The sequence below is a fragment of the Cariama cristata genome, unplaced genomic scaffold, assembly GCF_000690535.1.
Source record: "Cariama cristata isolate BGI_N322 unplaced genomic scaffold, ASM69053v1 scaffold36443, whole genome shotgun sequence".
In the NCBI taxonomy this organism is placed as follows: domain Eukaryota; kingdom Metazoa; phylum Chordata; class Aves; order Cariamiformes; family Cariamidae; genus Cariama; species Cariama cristata.
The window spans coordinates 2,848-30,665 of record NW_009608456.1 but is presented as its reverse complement, the minus strand read 5'-3'; the positions used below and the strand labels follow the sequence as shown (position 1 = coordinate 30,665).

Below are 27,818 nucleotides of genomic sequence, written 5' to 3'. Positions count from 1 at the left end.
CAAACTTCAAGGTCCATCCAGGTTGTCATTGCTTTGGCAGGATGACCGAACACTGCACTGTTGTCTGAAAGACAAAGTCAAAGTAGATGAATGCATCCTCTGCCAATGCAGGGCGGAATCACTTTTCAATGAAAAGGTAGACTATGTAGCTTCCATTTGGATTACAAACAGGGGAACCCCTTCCATGTGCATAGTACCTCCAACTTCCTCCAACATCACAAAAGTGAAAAGAATTACAGGGAGGGCATACCCTACAACAGTTCAAGGACATGTCATTACAACTTTTTTTAAACCTATGTGACAGGCTTATTGGTATTGAGAACAACAATCAAATTGCAGAAACACTAAATTAAGGACTTCAGGCTCACAGGCTACAAATGAAAAATGTGCAGCTTGCTTTTGGCTTTTAAGACTAACTACTGGCTTACATCCATCTTCACAGAAAGTTCTTTACATATATAATCACAATGCTCTGAAAATGAAGTTCCTTAAAAAAGTGATTTCTACATGTTTCTTCATCAATTTTGAAGTACAGCTATCAAGAAGAGAAACCTTTCTCTAAAGGTACACTGCTTGGGAGTGAATGAAATACTCATGCAGGGACAGGCAACTTTGACATCAGCCACATTCAAGGGCAGGACGTGAGAAATGCTTCAATCTCAGCTTTCTTGAGAGGTCCTTAGCCTGCAAGGAACATAGTATGCAGGCCAATGCAACTACAGCTGAAGTGAACTCTTGATGAATTTTCCCCCTCCGTCTTATTCACCTGAGCCAATTCACTCCAGTCACATAAGTATGTTCACTGATTTCACTGAGGTATTTGAGGAAGAAAATTACTCAAGAATATTTACAAGAGCAGAGCTCTACATACATAGCTTATGAATGTCAGTTTCAGTTTGTGATAAACTAGAAAAAGTGACTGAAAAATGTTAACCTCTATGCCCTTCAACTTGTTAGTTACCAAACATATTAAAGTATGTCAGTGATGAAGCACGCTGAAACCTATCCACAAATACCTTAGCCAATCTAAACTATCCCACAGTATTCACTTACCACAGCTCTCTTATCAAAGCACAACATAATTCCTTGTATCAGGTCTGACAAATACCATTTCACATAGGCTAGTACAGAAGTCAAAAAAAGGCATGTAGTATCAGAATGTTCCTCACAGAGTTAAGAAGTTTACCTGAGAAACATTCACAGAAGCTCTAACACCTTACCACAAGATGATTTTCTTACACTCATCCTGTAAGAAAAATTAGTTCTAATATGACATTCCTTTTACCATCCCAGTACAGATTCTCTCTCAATCTTTATAGATTTGAATCTTACTGTAATAAAGGTACAGAGTTCAATTCCCAGTTGTTACGAGTTAAAATTCTTTTCAACAAGACAGTTTTTTCTCTCTCACCAATACTTTTCCTAACAAAGACAGAAAAGATTCTACTATATTGGTTTCCTTCTGAAAATGTTTGCTGTCACTAATTAATTTACTTCATCCAGCAATGAGCCCACATTTTTCTTGATCAGGTTTTGATATCAATGCAGTGACTGAAGTTCTTGTTGCCTTTGATGTCCCTTCCGAGTGTCAACTATAGGCAAGCCCTACACATCTGCTCTTGCTTCTGGATTCCTTCTTTGTAGTTTGCCTGTTTCCAACCCTTGAATACCGCATTTTTGCACTGGAGCTCTGTTTCCTGTTCAGCCAAGTCAGCCTCCTGATTGGTCTTTCTGTGGATCGCTCCTGCACTTGGAAAATGCTGCCCTTAAAGACCTGCCAGCTTTCTGGAGCTTCTTGCTCCTTCAGAGCTGCCTCCCATGAGATGATACCTAATAGTTCACTGGTTAAAGCCAAGTATGCGCACCTGAAGCTCGGCATTTGTACTCTGCTACTTGCCTTCCTTGCTCCCCACAGGATGCTGAATGCCACTATTTCATGAGCATTACAGGAACAATTGCCAGTGATTATCACCTCACTAAACAACTCCTCTCAGTGAGCAGCAGGTCCAGCTGTACATCACCCATGGCTAACCCACCCTATGCGGAAATTTCCCTGACACCAGCCAGAAATCACTTATACCACTGTGATCAATAGCAATGTCTGTGTTTCCTCATCCATGACATAAATACAACGTAGTCACACCCTGTTCTGAAAGAGTAAGGGCTTCATACCCTGGTCACGCCTCAAAATGACAGGCTGTAGGAAGATGCTGTGCCTGCAGAGGAGTTTGCTCCAAACTTTTTTTTCACAGTCATGTAACCTGAGCCTGGAGAAGGATCTCTTCTTACAGCAACACAGCCAGGAAATACTGGCCTAAAGACATCTTAGGCAGATAAAAAATAGTAACTTTCGAACTACACTTAAATTCAATGGTGTATCACAGATGAAAACACACATGAAAAGGAACGGATGGAAGGCAGCCTATTCTTTAGCAGAAAAACAGCCTTTGGACACTTTTGCTTTAACATTCCAGGGTTTCCTAAAGACTACTGTGAAATTCAGAGGTGACACCACCACATGTGGGTGGGTGGGATGCATACCTCCATGGGAGGAGACACATAAATGCAGCTGGCAAAGAGATAGGCAGCATATTTCCTCCTGCCTGGTGAAGTTCCTCCAGTCATAGTAGCCAGAGCTCAGGAAGGAAAAACTGTGTCCATGTAGAACTTTATGGTTTCACATGCTTCCTCAAATGCTAGAAACAGACACTGGCAAATGTCCATTTGAGATGCCCAGCTGCAGTCTGGATATAGGCTGGTATGGTTTTGCATAGTCACTGATAGCAGTGACCAATGGCTGCAATCTTGCTCAGAATCCTCCTTGTCTGCATTCCTTACCTCATTACCACAGGGCATGCAAGAGGCACTGCCTTTAAGCTCTAGAAAAAATGCCTCCAAAAAAGAGCAGTTCAAAAACTCCATCATCTGATCTTCAAAATTCCCAGAGTAAAATATACAGAAGACTTCACAACTACAATGAGAACAGTTTTTAAAACTCTTTATGGTTCAACCACCTCTCTGCTGTACTGCAAAACTGCCTCTCCATATTCACTAACACAGAAGTCTAGGACCAATCCTTCACCTACTTTACCACCATTTAATGCCTCAAACAAAGATTTTTAGCCTTTCCTGCCCTTCCTAAGTAAAATCAGAGGAAGCCTCCAAAGCCTCAGACTTTCCTGTCACTTCTCCAGAGTACTTGGTTGCATTAAATCATAAACAATTGTGATCCTACTCTCTTGACATAAAATCTCAATCCTCACTGCCAATACCTAGTTCCTGTTTCCAGTTCTTCTAATGCCTTCAGATCAACTCCCTTTCTCAGTATGTTATCACTCAAACCAAGCCACTATCAGCAAAGAGCATAAACACATAAGAATTGCCAACTCCAAGAGAAACTATCTCAATATTCATCACTGATACCAGGCAGTAGCAGATGTTTTTTTGTGTAAGAAGCTACATTAGAATGGACTGACCCTTTCTCTGGTGCATCATATTTTCTTTTAGCAAATAGTTCAGGGACTGAGCTGGAGGAAACACTTGAATCGGTGTTTTAAACAGCTGACAATGAACTGAAAGGAGGCTTTGCATTCATTAAAGAGGAACCTTGCAAACTCAGTGGCAGTTCTTTCCAGCCACCTGCTCTTCCACTCCCAATGAAGAATCAAGACAATTGTGCAAGGGAAAGCAGCAGGACATTGCTTACTAAAGTACACCTGCCAGAATTGAAGGTAGATCCCTCAGTACTTCAGCAGCGTTATATACTTGGGAAATTTCCTTGCATGCCAGCATGACCAAAGTAGCTGAGGAATACCTAGCATATTGTTCAGATTACTTGTTCAAACTCTGATTTTTTTTTTCTATAGCTAGGCATCTGTATTAAACAAAAAGTGTGGTCCAATCCTATGAAAATGTTTTCTGTGGATTAGAGGGGAGAATGAATACTGATTCTGTTGTCTCCCTTATCCATCCATGACACGTCTTCCTAAATACTGCAATGGGGAAATGGAAAAGTCAGTTAGCTCTCACTAATGTACAGAAGGGACATTAAAATAGCTGTTTCAGATAACCAGGTGAGGAAGGGTCATAAACATAACCCAAGACCTCCTAATAAAAAGGAGGTTCTCTAGTGAAGAATCAGTAAAAGACCCATCTCAAGGATTTAGGCTGGATCTCCATGAACCTGACCTGGTCAAGTACGCTTAAAATGTCCAGGGTGAATTTTTGCTTAATATGTCTTTCCTTTAGGACACTGATTAAACGAGAGGTGAGAGTCACTGACAAGAGAAGCATATTGGAAACAAAACTGAAAATTTCATCCCCATCAGAAGACACAGAAGATTTTTACAGCACATACAGTTCTGCTGATAGTTGAATTTCAGGGACACACTTTCAGGTGTATGAAGGCATGACTTATGTCAGTGTTCATCTTTCTTATCCATTCAAATTTCAGTCAACACAGTGATTTTCAGAAAACAGAAAGAAAGAACCTAAGAGAGGAGAGAGTTACCAGAGACTGGACTCTCTCGAAAGACTCCTCAACAGGCTTCCTCCTTTTCAGACTGCTGCTGCTTCCACTAACAGAGATCCTTGTGGCCCACTTCTGTCTGCTATCTGCCTTTCACACTCCAATTCTCTTTCCTTATCTCCCACACCATCTCAATGTAATCTTCAGTTGCTCTTGTGCTTCACGCTCTTGTACTCTTGGAAGTGGCTATTTGTCACAGAAAGGTTGTTGAGAAGTTGGATAGACATCCAAACTATTTTAACATTGTTCTTTACACTATAGCCACAAACGAACCTCAAGCATGCCTGCGAAACAGAGGTGACGTAAAACATGTATGTAAACTCTTGTCTAAGAAAAAATCTGCCTAAAAATTCCCTCACCAATTTATTTTGGAATGTTTTTATTTTCCTTTTTTTTTTCAGGCACTGTGGATCTGAAACGTGTGAGAGAACACAGTTCTAATAATTTCCAGCTGGTTATTACCCATACCTTGTAACAGGCTCTCCTTCTACATATTAAAGACAGCACAATGTTTTTCGTTTGATTCAGTCTTCTCCAGTTGGCTCTCCATTGTTCTAAGATGTAAGATAAAGCTGCGTAGGTGTACAGGTTTTTCATTTGAATACTCACACAGATTTGTATCTAACCTGTGCTGTGAAGGATAAGACTTCATCAACCATATACAGATGTCCTTAATTTTTTTACCTTTTGCAACAGTTCTTGTAAAACTGAAGCTAGATCTTTGCAATAAAGCTTGTGAGAGTCTTGCTTGAGTGGATTTGGTTTGTTGAAGCATCTACTCTAAGAAGTTATGATTTAGGTAGGAACATCTGGGAACATATAACTATATTATGTGTATATATGCACACATTGTCCCCAGTACTCATCAGCCTCGTGTGTGTACTTACTTTCAGGGTATGCAGGGTGCTGGTCCATTCCATCGAACTTATCTGAGGTATAGCAGTAAGGAGTATGCTAGTAGCCTTATTTGCATTCCCTTTCAGCGTCTTTAAAACTTTATCCACTGAAACCTAGAAATACAATAAAACTGAGTGGTGTCTCTCAATTACGACGGTACACATTTTAAATACCCAAATAAATTAATTTAATTCAAACACCTCTAAATTAAAAGATGAAGCCTTAAAATGCCACATTTTAGCCAGTAAAATCTTCTTTCCTCTGTGGGTGTATGTCTGATTTTATTTAACACAAACAGGAGAACTAAAGCAGATATATTGTTTTGTGTAGAGCTGCAAAAGAAAAAACACAAGACTAATTATGGGAAGACAAGTTCATACACCGAGCTCACAAGCTTCATACACACAGACCCCCTGATTCAAACAAGAGGAGACAAAAGGTTTGCTAGTGGTGAGGCAAGTTTATGAAAATGAACAAGGTAGCAACAATTGATTCTGTTCTTACTTTCACAATTGTTCATCCAGAATAACTCAGTGATACTTACGTAAGTAAGAATAGATTTAGTTCAGTATATGGTCTCTTATTAAAACCTACAGTTTCTCATCCAGATCCCTCAGGACAAGACCCAGAGGAAAAAAAGTTTCACTCACTGCTTCTTCATGTTCCTTCCAGCAGTCATAATCTGTTGCCATGGCAATACTAGCATAACTCATTCCAGCTTCTTTCGCAAGAATCACTTCAGGCACTGTGGTCATGTTGATAACATCAGCTCCCCAGCTGCGAAACATCAAGCTTTCTGCTCGAGAACTGAAACGTGGGCCTTCAATTGTGATCACTGTCCCCTTGGAATGACACTGGACCCCAAGCTTCTTGGCAGTCTCAATAAGAACCTACAAAACATGCCAATATCAGGAAAAGGAAATAATTCCCCTGGTGCACTGCTTTTGCATCCCATCAAAAAACTTACATACAAAAGAAATTAGCTTTATATAAAGCAGCCAAGCTTCATACAGCTACAGCTGTCCAAAACCAAGGATGGGTTTTAGTTTCCTCATCCAGCAAGAGAAATTAATAGTCCTACTAACAGGAATGATCTTGAACTCATCTGATTTTCTTAGTATTAGTTGGATTACCGCTTTCAATGCAGACCAAGAAGACTGGAAAACAGAAAATTTTTGCATGGTATTTAGGCTCTGCTTACATTGAGAACAGAATGGTGAAAACACTCCACTGAGTACTACATTACCACATGGTGGAGTTGAACTGGTGAGTACAGTAATAGGAAATTTACTTTTTGAAAGTAAAACTTTACAAGCACATACTTCAAAGAGTACCCTGGGAATCTGCAGAGAAATTATTACCACATTTTCCCATGCCAGTGACTGAGCTGTACACTTTACACGTACCATGTACTTCACAGCCTTCTCAGTTCCAACTAGAACCTTGTGTGTGGCAGAATCATGACTTTCTCTCTTTGTAAATGGCCTGTGTAACACCAGTTGATACAGTAGGAGCAAGAGTGTACTAGCATGTGTAAATGGGACTAGGACACTTGTAACTGTCCTGAGTAGGAAGAATAAAGTAACTATGATGACATCTGTTTAAAATGACCATCAACAGAAAAGAAAAGTTTGAAAAGAAGTATAAAAGCAGCACGAAAAATTGTGACAGGACAGGAGAGACCTTCATAATACAGCAGCCCTGAAGACCTAGTCTTACACCACTAGAAGTTGTCTTGTCAGCATCATGACCTTCACACAGGCCAGGTGGAGGAGCCTCCTTGCAGAACGCTGTGAGAAGCTTGCGCTTGACCTACATGGATGCAACAAGGAGTAATACCTCAAGTGTGCTATGTCATCTTGTGGGGTGCCTCCTCGCTGGCAGGTGGATCAGTGGATTGTGTGGAGTACCACAAGTACACGTAAAGCTGGAGGACTCACATCTCCCACTGCAGATATGTGTAAACAGGTAAACCTGCATTCCCTGAAGAGGGTGGATGTGCATGTAACCCACATGTTGGGGAAGGGTATTTGTGCATGTAACTCTGTGAATATGTGTGTAGGGGTAAAGCAGAGCCTCTGTGGATTAGCCACAGAAGAGCACTTAGAAATCTGTAGGCATTTATTAACATGCGTAAGTTAATCTAATATTAATCACACCTAATATTGTGGTTTATTGCTGATGTTCATTCTGAATATACGATTAAGTGATTGCCAGTTGTTAATAAACCAACAGACAACTTCAATTGTGATTTGTCTTGAACCACAGCTGAGCAGTATTTCCCTTAGGCTCTTTACAAAGTTTGAACTTTAGTTCCCATAGGATGTTGCAGTGAGCCCCAGCTTCTGAAAGCTGTAATAACCAAGGTACCCTAGATTATTAAAAAATTTGCAGTCGGAGAAAAGATAAACTCCTTTCAGATTCTCATTTAACTTACAGTGCATAAACCAAACAAAACCAGAGTATTTTCATGTATTTGCACAATTGCAATTTAAGTTTTCAGATATTTTCATGCAAAATTCCTTAAATAGCCTATTACATTAATAGTTTTGGCTTTATTATTACTGAATTTATCTAAGAAATTCCCCTGAATTAGAATAAACTGGGCTGAAATGATCCCAACAATTTTCAGGGATCATTCCAGGAAAAAAGTTTAAGTCACTTTTATCTGGTATTTTCAAGTGAAGTGAAAGTATGCCTTTTCAGCCTCCCAAAGAGCTTAAACCCACATGTTCTTTAAAACATCTGTTAGGTTGACTAGAACACATAGGCTAATGAGATAGTGATCACATGGGAGACTGGGAAGTACCTAAATGTTTTTCTCTGTTTGAAAAGGAGCATTTCTCTGTCAAAAAATGTAATACCCAAAGAACATTGGCTCTTGCTACTTAACAGCTGAATGAAAACTAGCCTTAGTGTATGCTTCCTACAACCTCAGGAAATGCCTTATGCATAACTATTTACCTTTTTAAAAAAATGAGAGACACAGTGTGAAGTACTGTCAATCACTTCAGTAATAACACTGTTTTTAAGCCATTTCACAAAGTGTGCAGTTACCTCTCAATAAACTCCTATCTGTTGTCACATCATGCTTCAAGTCACTAAATAACTCTATGCCAAACAATCTTTGGTAAGACCATGTGGCTAGGCTCTTGCTGCATGAGAAATGCAAAATATTTTTCATAATTGCTGCTCAGTGGAAAAAGGGCAAAAGCACGCACATGTATAATATGTAGTGATTTGTTTCCTCATGAGATTTAAAGTGTCTTTACTTCATTGCAAAACACCTTGATTCCCAGTGCACTGAAGCATTGTTCTAATAACAATGCTGTGGGCCAGCTGGTGGATATCTTGAAATCACACTGTGTCTGGCCAATTAACAAAAATAGCCTATAGTGACACTGAAGTGAATTGGTGACAAGAGCAGAATAGCTCAGTAGTATAAATATTTGTACTTGAACTGGGTACCAATTGGGCCACCTGCTTAACAGTTCAGCTTTGTCCTGCTCAGTGCAGTAACTGACCGCACAGAGAGCAAGCCTCTTAGATGGACAGGACTGATTCTGCAAGCATTCGCATGCGGCTGGAGAATGTACCTCCTTGCAGCTTCTGATCAGAGCATTCCACAGAAGCACAAAACACACAGTTCAATGTACACCTTCCCTTTCCTCAACTCTGAAAATACACTAAGGTGGTATATTTAACCACAGATACACTGCTCCCAGATGCTTATAAAGGTGTTGAAAAACAGAGCAGTGTTTGACATTGCTTAATCTAAGTGTTTTTGAAGCCTGAAAATCTTGAAGTGACAAAACTAAGAGCAACAGTCAAGAATAAAAGGCTACTGTAATTTGGCTTGTTCCTATATTTAACATCCTTTAAACTGAGCCTTGACTCTCCACCAGCACCCACTGCTACAATGCACAAAAGCACAAATGAAATACTCTTAATTTCTGTGAATGCTAAAGTACTATTTATGTAATTCTTTGTATTAAGTATGTAGAGGGCCTCTACCACAGGTGGTGTTTTATTCAGAACAAAAAGGAACAAATTTCTAATTCTATCTTCCTGCTTTGTTCACTTTGTTGCTCTCTTGGCTTATTACCTGCTAAATAAGTATCTTTTGTCCTGTTACTAAGACGCCAGGGAAGTCTAGGTTGCCAACTGACATCTTCTGCATACCTCCTTGAGGAAGACAGCTCCTACAGACACAAGATCTTTTACTGCCCATGCCTTCCAAATGTTACATTTTTGCTTAATACCATGACATATCTGAGAAACAGCAATAAAGAGATGCAGATTGCCTCTGTATTCTAAGAATGCAAAATTAGACTACTATATCACAAATATGTGCCATAAAAATAACATTTCTGAATACTATTACAAAATTCACTAACCTCTCTGGTTTTGGTGCAGAATGGCTCTGCCATTGGAATATGACATACTCCTGAAAGAGTGGAATGCTGCCCATCATATAAAGTACAATGTCTTTTAGTTGTCCTAGAAAAGCAGAAAACATGCTTAGGGAGAAGAACAGGGAGAAAACAGAAGACAAAGTAAGAAATTTACACAAATCCAAACCCATACAATTCCTGGGAGCAAATAAAAATATCAGTATGATATTAATGCTCACCTGTAATCCTGTTTCGCATCTGTACAAACCTTTCAGAATTGAGCTCAAGAGTATAAAACTGTTACTCCAGTAGTGCATTGTCAATTACTTAAGAGAAAATCTGTTAACATGATGCTGAAATGCTGATTTATTCCTAAATGACAAACAGCCACATTATGCTGTGATTCTACTCAAAACAAATCAGTAATGTCTGAAAAAAAGAGCGCAGTAAGCCTTCAGGAAGGGAAGGAATCAAGTCTGAATTACCACAAACCTAGTTAAAATAGAGTTTGTTTGTATCATTGCATTCCTACATTGAAAGGATGGGAATTTATAGGAACAGCTTCCTGAACAAAAGAGGTGTGAATTCAAGCAGAAAACCCTGGAACAGGATCTTATTCTCAGAAAGACTACACACATGCATTGGCAGCTTGCAAGTAGAAAAATTCTTTTTCTCCCTTCTTTCAACTGAGAAACTGTTTCTTTGCATGGAAATGGTCAAACATGTTGCATAAATTACCATCCAGCATCCCATTTTGACAGCTAGTGGAACTGTTACTCACTGTCACTTTATCTTCCAATGCATTGCTTCAAGCTAATTTAGCCAAGTGGATACTGAAAACCCTCTGGAACAAAATTCTTAGAGACATTCCCTTCTTCCCTGCAGTGTGTCATATATTATACTTTAAGAGACAAATTAAGGCAACAGCCAAATTCAATCCACGGTTAAAATACAGTATTTCTGCTGGTAATACTGCTTACAACATTTCCTCACCCAAGTCACCAGTAAACATTTAAAAGAAGGTTTTAAATATAAGGTAAATGCTAGAATAGATTTGAAAACAAACAAACAAACAAACATGCCCCAAACCAGTACAGTAGCCTTAAGGATGAGATTATAAAATACTGAAAGAGATCAGCAAATTAAAAATGTATGCAAAATGGTATACAGCTGTTAACACTGGTTGAAATATTAATATTATTTTTTCTTTTATAGGACACTGAAGAGCTGCAAATAGAATGTATCTGATTTTACACACATTTTTTCAGTGTCTGCTAATGAATTATTTAGAATTGGAGGAAACGGGAAAAGTCATAATCCATTTCCTGCATTATAGTATTTCAGATGTCAGACAGGCCCTTTCACTCAGAAAAGCCCTGAGGAAAGATCACATATGTATAAATATTAATTTCTGACTTTCTGATACCCTATGTTCTTCAGAGAGAATGGCCACATGACTACATGTCCTAATAAAGAAATCGCACTATGTTTAGCACCATACATACAAATTGCATGGGAATAAGTACCAATAGTAAGATCTATGACTGCTCTGAGCAACGGACCACACGTGTTTGCACTCAGAGTGCAACAACTTCTCTTCTGTATGGATGGCTGCAACTCTGCAAAGGCCACAGCTATTCAACATGGGGCCAGTCGAGGTATCTGTAAATTGCTAGGCTTAGGGTGAGAAGAAAGGTAGATTTGAACTAATCTCTCAATCTTGCTACCTATGAAGTAATGGCTGGCACAGAGGAATGCCTTTTAGCCTCTCCTCCTTTCTGTAGCCCTGCTACTCAAGTCAGGAGTTGGCCATCCTGACCTGTCTCACTCACCTATCTGCAAGATACAGGGTAGCAGCACATAATTTTCACCACAGCAATACTGTTCCTCTGTATCGCTTGCAGGCAGAATGAAGGTTACAGAATAACAGATGCTTTCCTTGCTTTACTCTCACAGACACCAAGAGCCAAAGAGCAAACAACAGCACCTGTCTTTTAAAGCTCCTCTCATTACAGGAGTTTCAAGACCTTCCCCACATATCCTGAGTGACTCCTTATGGAGCCAGTAGAAAACAAGAAATAAGGAACTCAACAGCCACTCTTCAAAGACAATCTACTCCTTAGATCTCACCGTTCTAAATGTGGGGAAGTCTGCATGCTCTCCACCAGGAGAGCCTGCTTAGCAACAGGGCACGACTGAGTGTTTTACCACTGTCTGATTGTTTACATTACACCAAGTGCCTGCCTAGAAACTAGCCACGCTACTTGCAGAAGCAGCGCACAATCCAGAAGGATCAAACATAGATAAAGGGAAAGTAGAGAGATATTCCCCGTGGGCGATATCAGAAGCAGCACCTGAAACCATTGGACTTGATAACTAGAAGCAAGCAGCTAAGAGCCAGTGCTGCACAGCTCCTGCTGGCCATCTCATCTCTGCAGGGCTCTATCGAGAACCCTCACTGGACCGTCATGCTGCCTCTGTGCCAAACAGTGGATGGTGGTGCAGAAGAAAAGGGAATTCTTTCACTGGGAAAGGGGTATCTATGCTTTTAGGCATAACCACTCATTGCACAAGCATACCCTTGCACTGTTGCATAGTTTTGCCATGCCTGCCTTGCCCTTACAGCTTTTTCAAATTCAACACTGCACATACTGCAATTTTTGAAGGTATGCCCAGAGTTTGTATTCTCCACCCTGCCACACTTTCAATAAGACAGTAAGGTGGCTTTTCCTTCTTCATTTTGATTTTATCACAGTAACACAAAGATTTTCTGCCCATGCTGACTATGACTGATGCTAGGAAGGAAAATCCAACACAAATAAGTGAACAAACAAATCATTTCCATCTGTGACAAACAGTCCTCTACGACTTGCATCATCACCTTCCCCTTTCTTCCAGTTGTGTTGAATTACCAACAAGCTACCAGTAATTAAATAACAAAATGAAAATTCACACTGGTATCTGCTGTATAAAAAGCAGACTCACCATGCTCTGCTTCTTCATGGACACTGAAAGAAAATTCTCTCATGAAAAATTGGGAGTGTAACAATACTGTAATAATGGCAGTGGTGTATGTGACACAAAGAATTCAAACAAAAAAAGTTGGCAGCTGTTACAGGACTTATGAAGCTATTTTATACATCTTCCCAACTGAGCTGAGTCATCCAAGTAAGTAGTTACCTTCTTACTCTTCTTTTCCCATCAAACATCAGCAGCAAACCAAACAAAGTATTAAAAAGCCTCTAATCAGTCTCATCTAGCCAGTCGACTCACAGTGCTGTAATAAGCTAACTGGAGCCAAAGGCATAAAAAAAAAAAAATCCAGTTTGTTTTCAGGCACTTGTTTCAAAGAAGAGAACAGCTGTTGTAGCCCATAATAGTACCTGTGGTTACTTTTGGATTTGGAAGCAGGGAGAACACCATGTAAATATTTTGGTACTTACTTAACAAATTGTATCTTTTATTGTTTAACTACACACACCATTAGGTAAGCATGAAGAAAGCAGAGACTCTATACAAAATCAAACACTTACTAGGAGTAGTGGTCTGCAGAATTAAGCTCTCAAAAGTTTGGAAATGCTATATAATTCTAATTACACCTATTCAGTGTCTCCCACTACAAGTCAAACCTATGCAGGTTTGACTTCTGCCTAAACTAGGCAGAAGTCCTACACAACTCCATATATTGAGTTCCTGTCATTAATGCCACAGTGTGCATGCCCAAAGGGAGCAAATTACAACTGCTGCCTACAGCTTTCTGCTCAATTCTAGCTCTTCTTTGAGGTCTCTTCCAACCATAATGATTTTATGATTCTATGATTCTCCCATTCCCATTCACTATTCCTTCTTCTTGCTTCATACCTGAAAAGAGAATAATTACGTGCTCCCTATTGAGAACTAGACCTTAGATACCAAAAGGTACCTGAACACCTGGAAGGCACTGATTTTAATGGCAGCTTGAGTAAGTCCTTCCCACTTAGACCCAAGCCTCTTTCCCATGTAGTGCCTGGCATGGGTTAATCACTATATAGAAGTCAAGGTACCTTTCAACAAAAATAACTGTTTTTGCAGCTTTAACCAGTACCTTCTTTCCAAGATTGCTGACATGTTTGTTTGCAAGACCCTGATCTTTCATTAGAAGGTATTTCAGAAAAATTGCACCTTTTCAGACTTTGGTGGAAAATTAATCTTGTTTTGTCCTATGAAAATATCTTCCTCTCAGCAGCATTGTTTTCATAATGATTTCATATATAATGCAATCACTCTTACAGATGATACACCCCTGTGAAAGGCAAAAGTGCAGACCCTACCTCCAAAGAACCATTAGTCTAACACCCACTGGCAAAGATCATCAGAGAAAAAGACTTATTACAGAAATCAAATTGCCAAATGAAACAGCCTACTATGACTTCTGAGTTTCCTGAATTCAAGGGCAAGCTAGTAATGATTTTAAAATTCATATTATATATTGTTTTCCACACTGAAACATTTTCAAATGCTTTTCTGAGGAGCTTCTTGGTTTCCTGAAGCCATGAAACAAGTCCCCACAAGTTCCTGCTCTTCTACATCAAAATGAAAACTTACTTGCCCAAACGAAACAATGCTTATATACAGGTTATGTCATTACTACTGGTAACCATCTGCACAGACTCTAAATGAAGACACAGAATCATGGAATGGTTGAGGTTAGAAGGGACCTCTGGAGGTCATCTGTTCCAACCCCTTGTTCAAGCAGGGCCACCTAGAACTGGTTGTCCAGGACCATGTCTAGGTGGCTTTGGAGTATCTTCAAGTAGGGAGACTCTACCACCTCTCTGGGCAGCCTGTGCCAGTGCCTGGTCACCCACACAGTGAAAAATTGTTTCCTGATGTTCAGAGGGAACCTCCTGCATTTCAGTTTGTGCCTGTTGCCTCTGGTCGTGTCACTGGGCACCACTGGGAAGAGCCTGGCTCTGTCTTCTTTGCACCCTCCCATCAGGCATTTATATACATTGATGAGATCCTCCTTGAGTCTTGTCTTCTCCAGGCTGAACAGTCCCAGATCTCTCAGACATTCCTCATAGGAGAGATGCTTCAGTCCCTTCAGCATCTTTGTGGTCCTTTCCTGGACTCTCCTCAGTATGTCCATGTCCCTCTTGCACTGGGGATCCCAGCACTGGAAACAGTACTCCAGGTGTGGCCTCACCAGTGCTGAGTAGAAGGAGAAGGATCACCTCCCTTGACCTGCTGGCAACACCCCTACTAATGCAGCCCAAGATACTATTTGCCTTCTTTGTTGCAATGTAAATGATCCCTGTCCTTTCACTCATCTTCACATCAGATAAATATACTGATTCGTTCTATAACTTTTTTTTTTTTCCTTCTTGAAAGGGATACGTTCTTAAAACCCAAACTTAACCAAGCTGATTTATTTCCTTTCCGGCTCAGAAGCTCCAATGCAAACTGGCAAGTGCTGGGAAATTTAAAGCTGTGGGAAGAGATTAGGTAGCTTCAAAACGAATTGTTAATGACATTTTACATAAAGAATGGTCTCAGATTTCATATCTGGGTTAATTTCCTGGCTCTGTTAATGTCTTTCTGTCTGACCTCTGCAAGAGGTAGTTTCTCCATACTTCCACCTCTCATCCGTAGCTGATAATAATACTGCAGTAATTCCAACTGTTTCTTGTTTAAAAGTGCAGGTTCTCTGGGCCAGAGGCTGTTTCTTACCATGCATGTAATTCACAATTTAGCATGGTTACACTCCCCTTCCCTACCTAGGAGTCTGGTAGATGATAATGCCGTCAAAATAACTGGTGCTTTACTCACAATCATCCAAAATGTGTAGCCAAGGATGTTTAATACCTTTCCTACATAAATCAGTATTGATACTGAAATTACTTCCAAGTACTACTGGCAGAATAAGGATGATTATGATTTAACCTGTATAAACAAAGTGATCAGTCTAAATACTTCTAGAGTTGAAAAAAAGAAAAAAAGACAAAAAAAAAAGACCATTGTTAGCAATTCAGCTGGTCTCCACCCATAAATCAACTCTAGTGTAACAGGAAGCAGTTTGTATGGGGCTTGCTCCCACAGGGTACTTAGTCATTTAGATACACTGTACTTAAAAAGTACTCTATTACACACATAAAAAAATGTAAGTAAGTCAAAACTTGAATAGCATTGCACTGCAGAGAACAAACTTAGGTATACATGTTCAACTGGTAATGAAATATTGCCAGCAGCCCCACAAAAGCACAAAGAAGGTGCATAAACCATTCCAAACACGTAAAATTGGGTGGAGTACCCAAGCCTTCCAGATATAGTACAGCTATAAGTACTAATACAAGATTTACCTCTTAAAATGTGCAACTACATTTTTGAAATATTTGGTATAGTTGGTGATCCTTAAATGTAGCTCGCCAAACCCCCCCCCCCCCATTTGCTTGATTTTTTCTAAATATCAGATGATCAAGGAGGGGAGGACTGACTGGAGGACAGACACTTTGGAAAAACTTACTTCCTTATGATTCTTAGCAAATAGAAAATGTTAGCATCTATCCTTGTTTTAAAACAACCTCCTCTCTTTTCCCACTGTGTTGCATTTGATCTCTCTTCATTGATCTCTCATCATTACCGCACATATTTTCCTACCTGTCTCCCGCTATGCTTTCTAGCACCTGTCCATCTCAGATTCTTCTTAAAACTTAGAATAGCCTGTGCTCTTATCCATGTTCCTCCCCCATATATGAGAATAGATCTCTTCAGAAGACTCTTCCCAAGGAGATACATTTTAGTTCATTTGAGGCAACTCTTCAATGGCTGGTATTTCTTCTGTCTGTTAGAGCTGAACTTCTTGTAATCTCATTCCTGTTTCCTATCACATTTTCTTGTATGAATCTCACTTTTTTCCATAAGAACTGAGGCTATCACCTCATTCCACAAAAACTTAATTTAACATTAACATGTTATTATATGGTTTAGCCCCACTTATCCCCTTTTTTCTCCCCCAAAACTAAGAACACAACTAAAACAAAATGTTACTCACCTGTCAATGAACTGGTCAATTATGACAAGATCACCAGGTTGTATTTCCTCTCGTAATGAACCACAGGCAGTAGTCACTAATACATGCGAACAATTTTCTTCTTTCAATGCCCAGATATTGGCACGGTAATTGACGTTCGATGGCATAATTGTATGATGCCTTCCATGTCTGCAAAGACACACATTGCAGGAGAGTAAAATAAATCAGACTGAAATTGCCTTCCTTCTCCTAGATAAACAGAATGCCAGGAAATGTAATTTCCCTAAAAACATTGGAAGTAGAACTGATAATTTCAGCTATTTCCAGCATAACTTGTTTTCCTAACTGTATTAAGGTTCTCTCAGTATTTGATTTAAGAAGTAGTGGTGTAGTTTTCTTTTTAAATGCAAAATTTTTAAGTTCAAGACTGTAACGAAAAGAATCTTGAAAATATAATCCAAATATACTTTAGCAGCTTCAAGAGTACAAAAAGCATTTTTCTCTGAATTTTGTAAGTCAGTTCCACAGGACCTGAAAACCCAAGTGTAGCAAATTAAATATTCCATGGACTACAACAAATTTCTAAGATTTATATATACCTCTACAAATTTTCTGCTCAGAAGTACTGTTTGTATTCTCCCACCCAGAAGAGCGGTGCATCACAGGAAATTAAAAAAAAGAAAGAACACACTGTTTTAATCTGTCACCTTCCCAAAGAAAATAGTAGAATCATCACATTTTTCTCTTTGCTTTTAAAATGATCTGACAGTTTTCATAAATTAGACGTATGACTTCATACTGTTGCAGTGCATTTTTTCACCAAGACAGGAAATACTTAATCTCATAAACACTAGCTTTCAGGTTATCTCTGTCATCACTACAGAGGCACATCACTCACATAATGATTAAACATATTTGAAAATTATTTTCAAGTGTGTGAGAGAAACGGAGGAACTTAATTTCCCAATTGATTCTTTCAGAGACCAAAAGGTCTTAAGAACTTGATCAGTTGGGAATTGGGAATTGCACACAATATGACCAAGCACTGTCAGGCAGGATTCCCACGTTATCATTAGCATTTCTGGTAAGTTACTAGGCATGCTTAATGTTGCCGTTGTTGTCATAATCCTCTTCCAGAACATACCTGCCTTTTTTTTTTTTTCTAAAATCTGGCATTCAACAACTCTGTCATTTTTCCCAAAAAGTGAAGTTGCAGGAACCTTATCCCTAAAAGCAAACTCATGAGGGTCATATGTGAATGGCCATAAATCCCAGAGAGGATGTAAACCACAGCCATCTGCAGCCCAAGGCCTACTTTGATACAGCACAGCTATGAGATCCTGGCATTTAATTTGAGAAAATTAGAAAAATGTTGTCCAGGTATAATAAAATACATAAGCAAAGTCCATGCAAGATAAGAAAAGTAAAACCAGAGACAGAAGTTTAGTTGCAGAGATGGTTAACGGTCAGCAGCTTAATGAAAAAATACTGGAATGAAAAGAATCGGGGCCCTCAAGTGGGCCACTAGGTTGTAATTGCCCTGGCCAGCCTCACCCTGGGCCTTCACCCAAGCAGCCGGTGCCTGTGAGCCCAGGTGTTCCTGCCTCCAAGCTCAGGCTCCAGCCTTCACTTCTGGCCTGAGGTATGTCACAGGCGTGCCTGTCCCCAGCCCTGTCTCCTGGATGGCCTTCAGACCTATGCTGTAGTTTTGTCTCCAGACCTGTTTTCCAGATGGACTTTGGACACACACTGCAGCCTTGTCTCCAACCCTGTCTCTAGCTCCATTTCCTACTGCTCCTACCTGAACGCCCTGGATGGATCCTGGACTTGATTCATCACCTCGACTTGTCTGGGACTGTTGATGGACCCTGTTATCAGCACTTGGCTCTGCCCATGCTGTCCAGATGCTGAGAACTGTGTTTGTATTCTTACATTTAATCTAGTAGCACATTGGCCCCAGATATCCACAGTTACATTAACATGAAATTTCCATGCACTCATCTGCAGATCCTGCTTCCAGAGCCTCTTCTGAGCATGGTTAAGAGATGTCTGAATAAAAATGACCCATGGAGGAACAACTACAGGGGATGCAGCCTCCTAAGCAATAAAGGTAACAGCCAGAGGACTCAGTAATTAAAGGGAATGATTTGGAAGAGTCTATGGTGGTACCAGAGATACAGATCATCTGGAAACAGGCTATTTCCCAGTTTCACCACAGAAATTTGCTAACACAGAGAGCAGATGGATTACTCAGGTTATCAGGCACCACCCACCTACCACTAGAGCAGGCAGCCTTGCAGGTTGCCACTCGTCCTAAGGCAGCACCCCACACTAGATTTCTCTTTCCTAACCTAAATGGTATTTTTTTAATACTCTCGGTCCCTGCATCATCAAATTTGTTCAGGAAAAAAACCCCAGATTTCTGCTGGACTTTGTGAGCAACTACACAGAGCAAGATGAAGTCAGAGTAAAAATTCAGTTCACTGAATGTGAAAAGAAAAAACTTCTGAGAAAACTTTAAGGCACATAATATAAAACCCTTTAAAATGCTCATTTACCTTGCCAACAGCACACAGTCCACATTTTTTATCTTGCCCAATATCAAAGCATCTGATGGCTGCAAAACAAGCAAATAAGAATGAGTTACAGCCTGACAATCACATCAGAAACCTTAAGTGCTACTTAAAAATAAGCAGGATAGTTATGAAAGGAAATACTGGTTATCACTGTAGTCTCACATTTTCTTCAGCTCAGCTCTGTAATTTCATATGGCAGATTAGTAAAACAGTATGGAACACGAAGATCAAACTTGACACCAGAAGGATTATCACAATTTTTCTGTGTTCATACCAACATTAATATTGCAACTCCTTACTTTAGGGTTTGAAACAGGAATACTTTCAAATACTCTGAAACAGTACTTCAAACAGACAAAAGCAGCATGTTAACGTTGCCTTTAAATTGGTTATCAGGCCTCACTCTCTCTTGTAAACTTTGGTTGCTTTTTGCTACACAGGTGCTATTCCCTACTAAAAGCCCTCTCCCAACAGAAATCACATTTAATCCTTCCCTTTCCATAACACTACTCATTCTCTTCTCTGTTCCTTTTCTACCACGGTCCCCTAGTAGGTGTGTGAGGAGGAGTTCTAGACTCCTCCAACCAACCCTTCACTCCCTCCCAGCTTCCTGATAAACTCCTTCTTCCCTACTGCTGGGAACCCAGCTTTTGGGAAGTGAACTGTGATATGACAGAACCTCTGGTACACTAATGGCAGAAGCAGTGTGGTATTTAGTCTGTCTAGGAACCAGGAGACATCATGTCCTCTCCTCAATGACAGCATGGATTCCTCCTGACTAACGAACTAGCCATGAAGCCAGAGCATTTTGATTTCAGCTGCCCAGCTGGGAAATGTGTCCTGCCTTGGAGATGGTCATATTGCCCATGTGGGCAACCCGCAAGCCATCAACTGCCACTACAACAAATTAACTGCTCTGTGGGCTGTGTCCTGTTCCTGGGCTCTGCGCATCAGGGATCTGAAATACACAATGCTTCCAGCTTCCCTTTTCATTGAAAAAATGTAGGGCCTCTGTTTAATTAGATGCTGAATTGCATTTGTGCTGAACAGTGGTGCAGTTGGATGCACTGCTTCTCCCGCCCAGTTCAGAACCGCATGCGTTTCACTCCTTTTATTGTAGTATAGGAGAAACTGTAAAGAAGCTGGAAGCCACTCTGTGCCAATCTCTCCTTCTATGCCCTGGGATTTAAAGCTGAAATAGCTATTAACAAAGCTACTATTTACTTACTGATCACAATTTTGCAAGTTTCTGGAAGGACTCAAACAGTTGCATTTAGAAATGTTCTGCTGCCTGCCACTTGATATAATTTTATTAGTATTTTAATGCTACATGCAAGATTTCAATTAGCATTTAGTATTATAGCTGTTAATTATATTACACACTTGAAAATTTTCAGAGATCTAGAATAAAGTAACGTGAGTTTCACGTAGCTGCATTGTAGAGATACTAATTTCTAATAAACCCACCACTTTCTACTCCCTATTGCACAGCTCTTTTTGCTCATTTTTAATGTGAAATCTCTTCAAAGCACCACAATTACTCAATCACCTAGATTTAAATTCTGCAAGACACAATTTACTACTTTTTTTTTCAATAAAGGGAATGTCCCAGAAAATTTATGTTTAGAACTGTAGTGTATTCTGACGTCTTTTTAAAAGTTGGTATTTAATATTAACCTATTGATATTTAAATATTTAATCTACTTACCTTATTTTATGTATACTCTTCTGAACCAGACATGGCTTTAAGAGTGAAATTTCACAGAGAGTAAAAGCCTTGCTACCTAGCTGCCAAGGCATTTTGAAGTTGCAACATTCCATAACAATGAAGGTTCATAATAATTAGCATTTGGGGTTTTGGTTTTTGTGTTTGTTTTGTTTAGAGCACATATTTACTGTGTGAAGTAGTAAGCATGTAACTTAGCTCACAGTAGGATACAAAAATACTTTAAAAAACTAAAGACGACTTCAGACAAAACTCCTTGCCTCCTATGAAAATGAAAAATGAAGATCAGTAAGTTGAAGACTGGACATTTCACTTCACAAGTGACAGATTCAAGTTTATTGTAAGTGACAGATTCAAGTTTGTATCAATTTCCAAAAGATTTGGGGTAGAAAGGTGCAATTTAACTGCTATTTGATATTCATCCCCACCACAGAACTCCACTGAATTCTGGCATACACTGCTGATGCAGCAAGAATGCAACAGCTTTGAAATCCAATAGGCTTCAAAATCTAAAAGCAGCAGCCAGGGTTTCCTTCCCTATCTGCTGCTATCCTAGTCACTTCAAAAGGCTTCAGTGTGGCCATGTAACAGGACCAGTCCTCATCTTTACACAGACTTCCACAGAACACATTCAAGGCATCTTCCAGGTGACTATCTGAGTACCTTTCTTGCATGATTGCTAGAAACATGGCAGAGAAAAAGAAAGATTTGGAACAAAGAATATACTGCTAAATGATGAACTGACAGCTTAAGAAAAGAATTTGCAGATACTGCATCATGGGTTACTAAGAGAGGAAATCAGGATAAATCAGAGTGTGTGAAGTTACAAGGAAGTGAAAGATACAGAAATTTCAAACTGTGTGCTAACCACGTAATAGAGCTAATGTATGCTTCCGTTCGCTCTCTTTCTCCCCCAAGTTCTTTCCAATGCTGTACTTTTCTACTAATATCTCAGTTGTAGTCAGCAGCATTGAAGTGCTCATAAAATAATAAAAACTTCCAATGGAACAATCCAAATTTAAAGCTGTAATACAGTATATTTAAAGCAGGATTTAATAAAAGGCCTAATAAAAAGTTCTCAAACACTAATAATTCATATATGTATTTAACTACTTACCCCTTCCACAAAATCCAAGTCAGATGTATGTTACTCAGTGTTGCAAAACAGAAAAGGAAGCTAAGAACCCTGGGTAGTTAACCCTAAACTATGACAGTAACGATCAATTGAAATAAATCCCTTTTGTCTGCAGCATAAATATACATAAAGTACTGTTCATGCAGTGCTTACAGAATTCATTGCTTCCTTGGTCTCATCTCAGAAGCAAGCTGGAACAGAAAATAGATTGAACAAGAAAAATAAAAGTCTGAAGGAAAACTTGAGATGGAAAAGCATCTCATAGGTTCCCTAAGCCCTCATTTAACCTATGACCTAGTTTAGGAACCAAATGACATACATCTTTTTGGCTAGGCAGAAGAGGAGCTTAACTCTTACATCACATGGTCTGATTTTCCTGATGCAAGCATACAAAGCTCATTTGCAAGGTGGAAACTCCCCCATGCTTGCTTTGCCAGATATACCTATGACCAAAAAAAGACGGGGGCACATAAAATAATTTTCTAGAACAGGAAGATATTTTGCCATTTGGGGAAAGGTGATTCAGAACCAAGTTCTGTCATCCAGAAAGTAAAACAATCTAACTGAAAGTACATTCTGAACAAAGTTTTATTAGTAGCTTCAAAATTCAATGATGAAGATAAATGTTGTTGCAAGCAATTTTCTTATCTTACAAGAGAACAATGTTTTCCGTATCTGGAGATGGAATGCCAAAAGGTTTTAGGGTATTTTCTAGGGAATACCAAATTTTTGGTTCAATGAAAATGGTGGAAGTGGACAAGGGAGAAAAGACAGCTGGAATATTAAAAGCTGTTAGCTTATTTATTTTTTAAAGTAAACCAGTGTACTGCATTTTCATTAGTATTACTAATGTAATTTGAAAGATCATGGGAGAACCAATGCCAATATAGAGAACTGCAAAAATTCTCATACTAGTTTCCTTTAGACTTTTCCGTATTTCATCTGGAAAGAATATCCCAACATTCCCTAATGATGTAAGTTTTGTTATTAAATGATTCTTACAATTGAAGAAGGACAAAGACAACAATTCAAGGACTCTATATGAACAAAATGTAAGCTATTATTCTGCTTCTAAAAGTAAAGAAATGGCATTAAAGAAACATCTATTTTGTTGTTGTCAAATGTCAAAGGTGTCAAGCAAAGTCACCACCAGAAAGGTTTTCCATTAAAAGTCTTTTGGCTATGTCCTTGCTAAGAAACTTAAGAATTAAAAAGCAAAATATGAGGAAAGTAGAATTGTACACTTTGCATTTTTAAAGGATAGAATGAAATGGACATACTTTTTTTAAACTATGCCTTGTATTTTCCTTTTGACATTCTGATACTAATTTTCATTCTTTCCAGTTTTGCTTGAACTAAATAGACTTGATGTTGCATCTCTAATTCTCTCAGCAATTAAAAGACCATGAAGTTCTGAACAGTTTATTTAGGTTAAGCCTTTTATCTCTTAAAATTTCAGGCAGATTATCTCTCCACTGATGTCATAGCTCTATGAAAAAGCATCTTTATGGCAGAAAAATCCCAATTAGGTTTTCCTTCAGTAACAATCAAGAACAAGACACACCTTTAGAAAAAAAACACTAACATAAACCACAAACTTCTAAACTTTTCCAATCACTCTTAAAAAAAAGTTCTCATTTGCCCTTTTACATTTGGCAATAGCTGCTTCTTTCATCTCTGTTGTTATAAAATGAAAGAGGCAGGCTGTGTAACACCTCCTTCCTGAATGTTAAAAAGTCTTAGCAGCAAAATAAGCAAACATTGTTCCACCTAAAGATACCATTTCAACTGACGCAGAAACAAACTTCATAAATTTAAGTCCATCAACTGGACCCACTCAATGCACTTTATGCCACTGTAACTTGTGGTCTAAGCCCTGCACATCTTCCACTAAGGGTGCTCCACCAGTTCCTCCATGAGGATGAAAACTGCACTCAAACAGTGACTTCAATGTGATTCTATGCAGGAGTGAATCTACATGAAACAATCACCAGACCAATGGCCTGAGTTCTTAGGAGTTCAGATCTACAGGCAGAGAGAAGAGGCAAGGAGAGCAGGGGTAAGGACAAAAGCTCCCTGTTTGGCTTAGGCTCTCTTTCACAGATACAGAAGCCCCACCAAGTTGCAGTCTTCCGTCCAGGTCAGCTTAGCGGTTCCAGTTCAGCTCACCACAGTACCTAGAATTCAGGCTTGGGTTCCTACCATAACACCTCAGCTATACTGCAGCCGCACCCTCCCCCTCTGAGACAGAATATTCACAAGCTTTTTCTTTAAGTTGAGCCTATGCTAAGTGTATAATACACAAGCTCAGACACAGCCAGTCCATTGATCAGGGTTTCTCACAAACCACAACAGGCAACCAAGATGTGTTTTCCCCTATTCATGTTGCATTCTGTGAAGAACACAGAAAAAAGACAATAGCTAAGCTGCTTCCTAAATGAAATGTAGAAAGCCTTCTGTACTGATCAAAGGTGCAAGACTGAGGAAGCTTTTTCCACTCCCTTGTGCAGGACCCATCCTGCAGTTACTCCTACTCTTGTCAGTAATACTAAACCCTGCTGTAGGCCACCTACTGCATTGCCGAATTTGGGACACCCAAATCCTGTTGCATCCCAGTGCTGTGACAGAACAGCCCTCCAAATGCCGTTCTGCCACTGCACCCTTTAACTCTGATCTGAACAGACCCCTGGGAGGGAGGAGAAGACTGTTTCATCCTTCCTGGATATGAAGGCTTCAGTTAATATCTGCTACAAGCCTAGTGCTATTTTTGCTTTGTGAGCAGTCTCCAGACACAGCCACGCTGTGACCATCCATGACTCTCAAAAAACAGGTGATGCAATAGCAGCTAGTTTGGTTTAGCCAGTGTATTCTACTTCAGAACAATGCTGGTTACTGTTTGGAGAGCAGGGTACAGAAAACGGAGGAGGTAAGTTCCCTTCATTCTCTTGCAGTTTGTTAACAGATTTTGAAGGATGGCAAAAGTCAAATGTATTTTTCTGATTATGTTCTCTCCTCCCTTAATCTTTATCTCCTTCCCCTTCTTGAACCACGCACACATAAACTCCACTTGCTCTTTACTCTCTTACTTCCCCCTTAAACCATTTTGAATGGAGGCACAGACTCAGATTTTCAATCACACACCACAGTGCTGAGCTTTCTGGCAAGCGTCTATCCATAAAATGGCTCTTGCTACCACATGCCACATTTTCTATTCTATGTATACTAGCTTACACAGGTAGATTTCACAAGACACAGTTCTGATGGCAATTACAAAGCACCCAGACTGCCTTGGACTTATGACATTACAGAATATCTGAGATTGAGTTCTTCTATGAATTTCCTCTGCCAACTAAAACCTCTCCCCCCCTTGATTTCCTGCCTGTAAAACTCTCTCTCACCCTTTGTCTTGCCTACCGATACTATAAATGCTTTGGGGCAGAAATTGTCTTTCATAACATGCTCAGCACTACATACAGAGCAACACCCCTAAGCCTCCGCTCCCTTTTGCTGAGGAAAAGGGCTGAAGCAATGTGAATAAGAGTTGGTCAAGAATACTTTTGCCACAAAAACAGTTTCAGAGCTTCATTTTCAAATCAGTTTCAAATTATGTGGTTATAAGCATGGCTGTAAGGACAGCATTGGTATGTAAAGCATAATTCAGTGGTTATAGGGGAAAAAAGTGCCCCATATACTTCAAAGGACAATCTTCTGCAATTCAGAAAGGTTCTTAGAGAGATCTGACATATACTACAGGTCACACAACAGCACAAATTTGAAAGAGAGGGTTTATCCCTCTTGACTGAAAAGTCAGGACAGAGTTTGTAAATTCATCCAGTCTACAAATGAGAAGAGGTATAGTCTCCTTTGCACATCATCTTTGTAACAGCTTGTTTCTACAAATGAAGAATCACGCAACACACAGCAACGAAAAAGAAATAGTCTTATGCCAGTACCTCCTTTATGCATTCATTTAGCAGTCTGAAAATTCCTGAAGCATACAAATATGCTTAAAACCAGCAAAAAGTCTCAGTAATAAAAAAAATAGGTTATACAGACCTTGCCATAAGGAGTATCAACATATTTTTCTGTTCTTCCTTCTAAGATATCCGGATCATCCAGGCCAGTTCCACCAATAATTCCGATCTTACATAGAAAAGTACATATTAGTTCTCTTAAGATTACACCCCATTTAACAGCATGTTGCAAAAACTAACTAGGCAGCTACAAAATGTATTTTCTGCTTGAGATGAGGCTAGACCACAGATCAACAAAACACAATAGCACAGTTTCCCAGAAAGGAAATTTCTAATGGCTGATTTTAAACAACTGTATTTAACTTGCCTATTTCTTACACTATGATTCTTCTATTTAAAGATACCAAATTAAAAAAGCTATGGAAAACACACAAAGATATGCCAATTCATCATTCGTTCCCAATACAAAAATGAAGGGAATTATTTGGGAATGCCTCTAATGAGTGAGAAATACCTGTATAAAGCATGTTATAACGAAGGCTTCTTGTTTACATGGGGAAAAACAGTCCTATACATAACCACCACACTGAATACCAGACACCACTATATAGTATTATACAAACAAAATAATAAAAACATTTTTAAAAAAAATTAGAAGGTTTTTGTGTTGACTTGCCAAGATCTAAGAACATCCCCTTTTCTGTAAGCAGCCTCTGTACAGCTTCTGAAAAGGGGGACAGCTCAACAGCATCTTCACAAGTGAAATAAAAAGAATCTGCTGACAATTTCACCTGCTGTGAGCACTGCTGGGTTTCTTCGTGTATTTACAATTAGGTCATCTGGTACTTAAGAAGGTGGAAGTGCTCATTCAAGCTTTGCCTGCAGCTGGGTCACTAACTGTCTCCCGTGTAGACACATTGGTGTCAAGTTTTATTCAACTCAACTTTTCCCTAAGGAGAAATAGACTCTTGCTTCTCCTACTTTTTTTTTAATGAACTCTTTTCAAGTACTTTTTTCCCAAATTTTTATGAAATTGACTAATAGTTTCAAAGTATAATGGAAAGGGGAAAGAGAGGGCAAAGCAAAAGGCCACTGAAATAAAATATATTTTATTTCCTTAGGAAGAGTCCTATGTTGTGCTTTGATACAACTTGTAGTGAAGAACCATGAAGCAAGTCACAATTACCACCTTTCTGTCATGCTTTAGTAATCACTGATTTCCTGTTCTTGCTCATTGCTCATCTGTTCTAGTTCTTTTGTAAAGAAGGAAAGAAAAAAGGTAATTTGAAAAATAATATTCTCACTGAGACTAAACTCATCTGTGATGTCATACTCTAGCGAAAAGAAAAATTGAATTTTCCAGTTTCTAGTTCATCGTTGGAAAGTATCTTGGTTTTGTCTTTCTAGGGTTAATTCCATTTCCATTCAAGTAAAGTTTTCTCTTGAGTTCAGAACACTTCTAGTTCTTTGGAGGGAATGGGTACTGTCAGGCCCTTCACAACCTAAAGCTTAGTAATGGTATTTAAAAATAATGTCACCATTTATCACACACAAAGAAAATACTACTGTTTTGCTTTTT

At 39.2% G+C, this 27,818-nt stretch overlaps 1 protein-coding gene across 1 annotated transcript; it reads right to left on the bottom strand.

Annotated features, from left to right (window-relative positions):
* Positions 1-26,408, bottom strand: MTAP (methylthioadenosine phosphorylase; the record flags this gene model as incomplete). The annotated part of the gene is made up of 7 exons (XM_009697128.1): positions 1-64; positions 5,416-5,538; positions 6,076-6,315; positions 9,823-9,925; positions 16,850-17,017; positions 19,387-19,445; positions 26,322-26,408. Coding segments are annotated over 7 exons (819 nt in total), but the record flags the coding sequence as incomplete, so codon positions are not given.
* Positions 26,409-27,818: the final 1,410 nt, after the last annotated feature.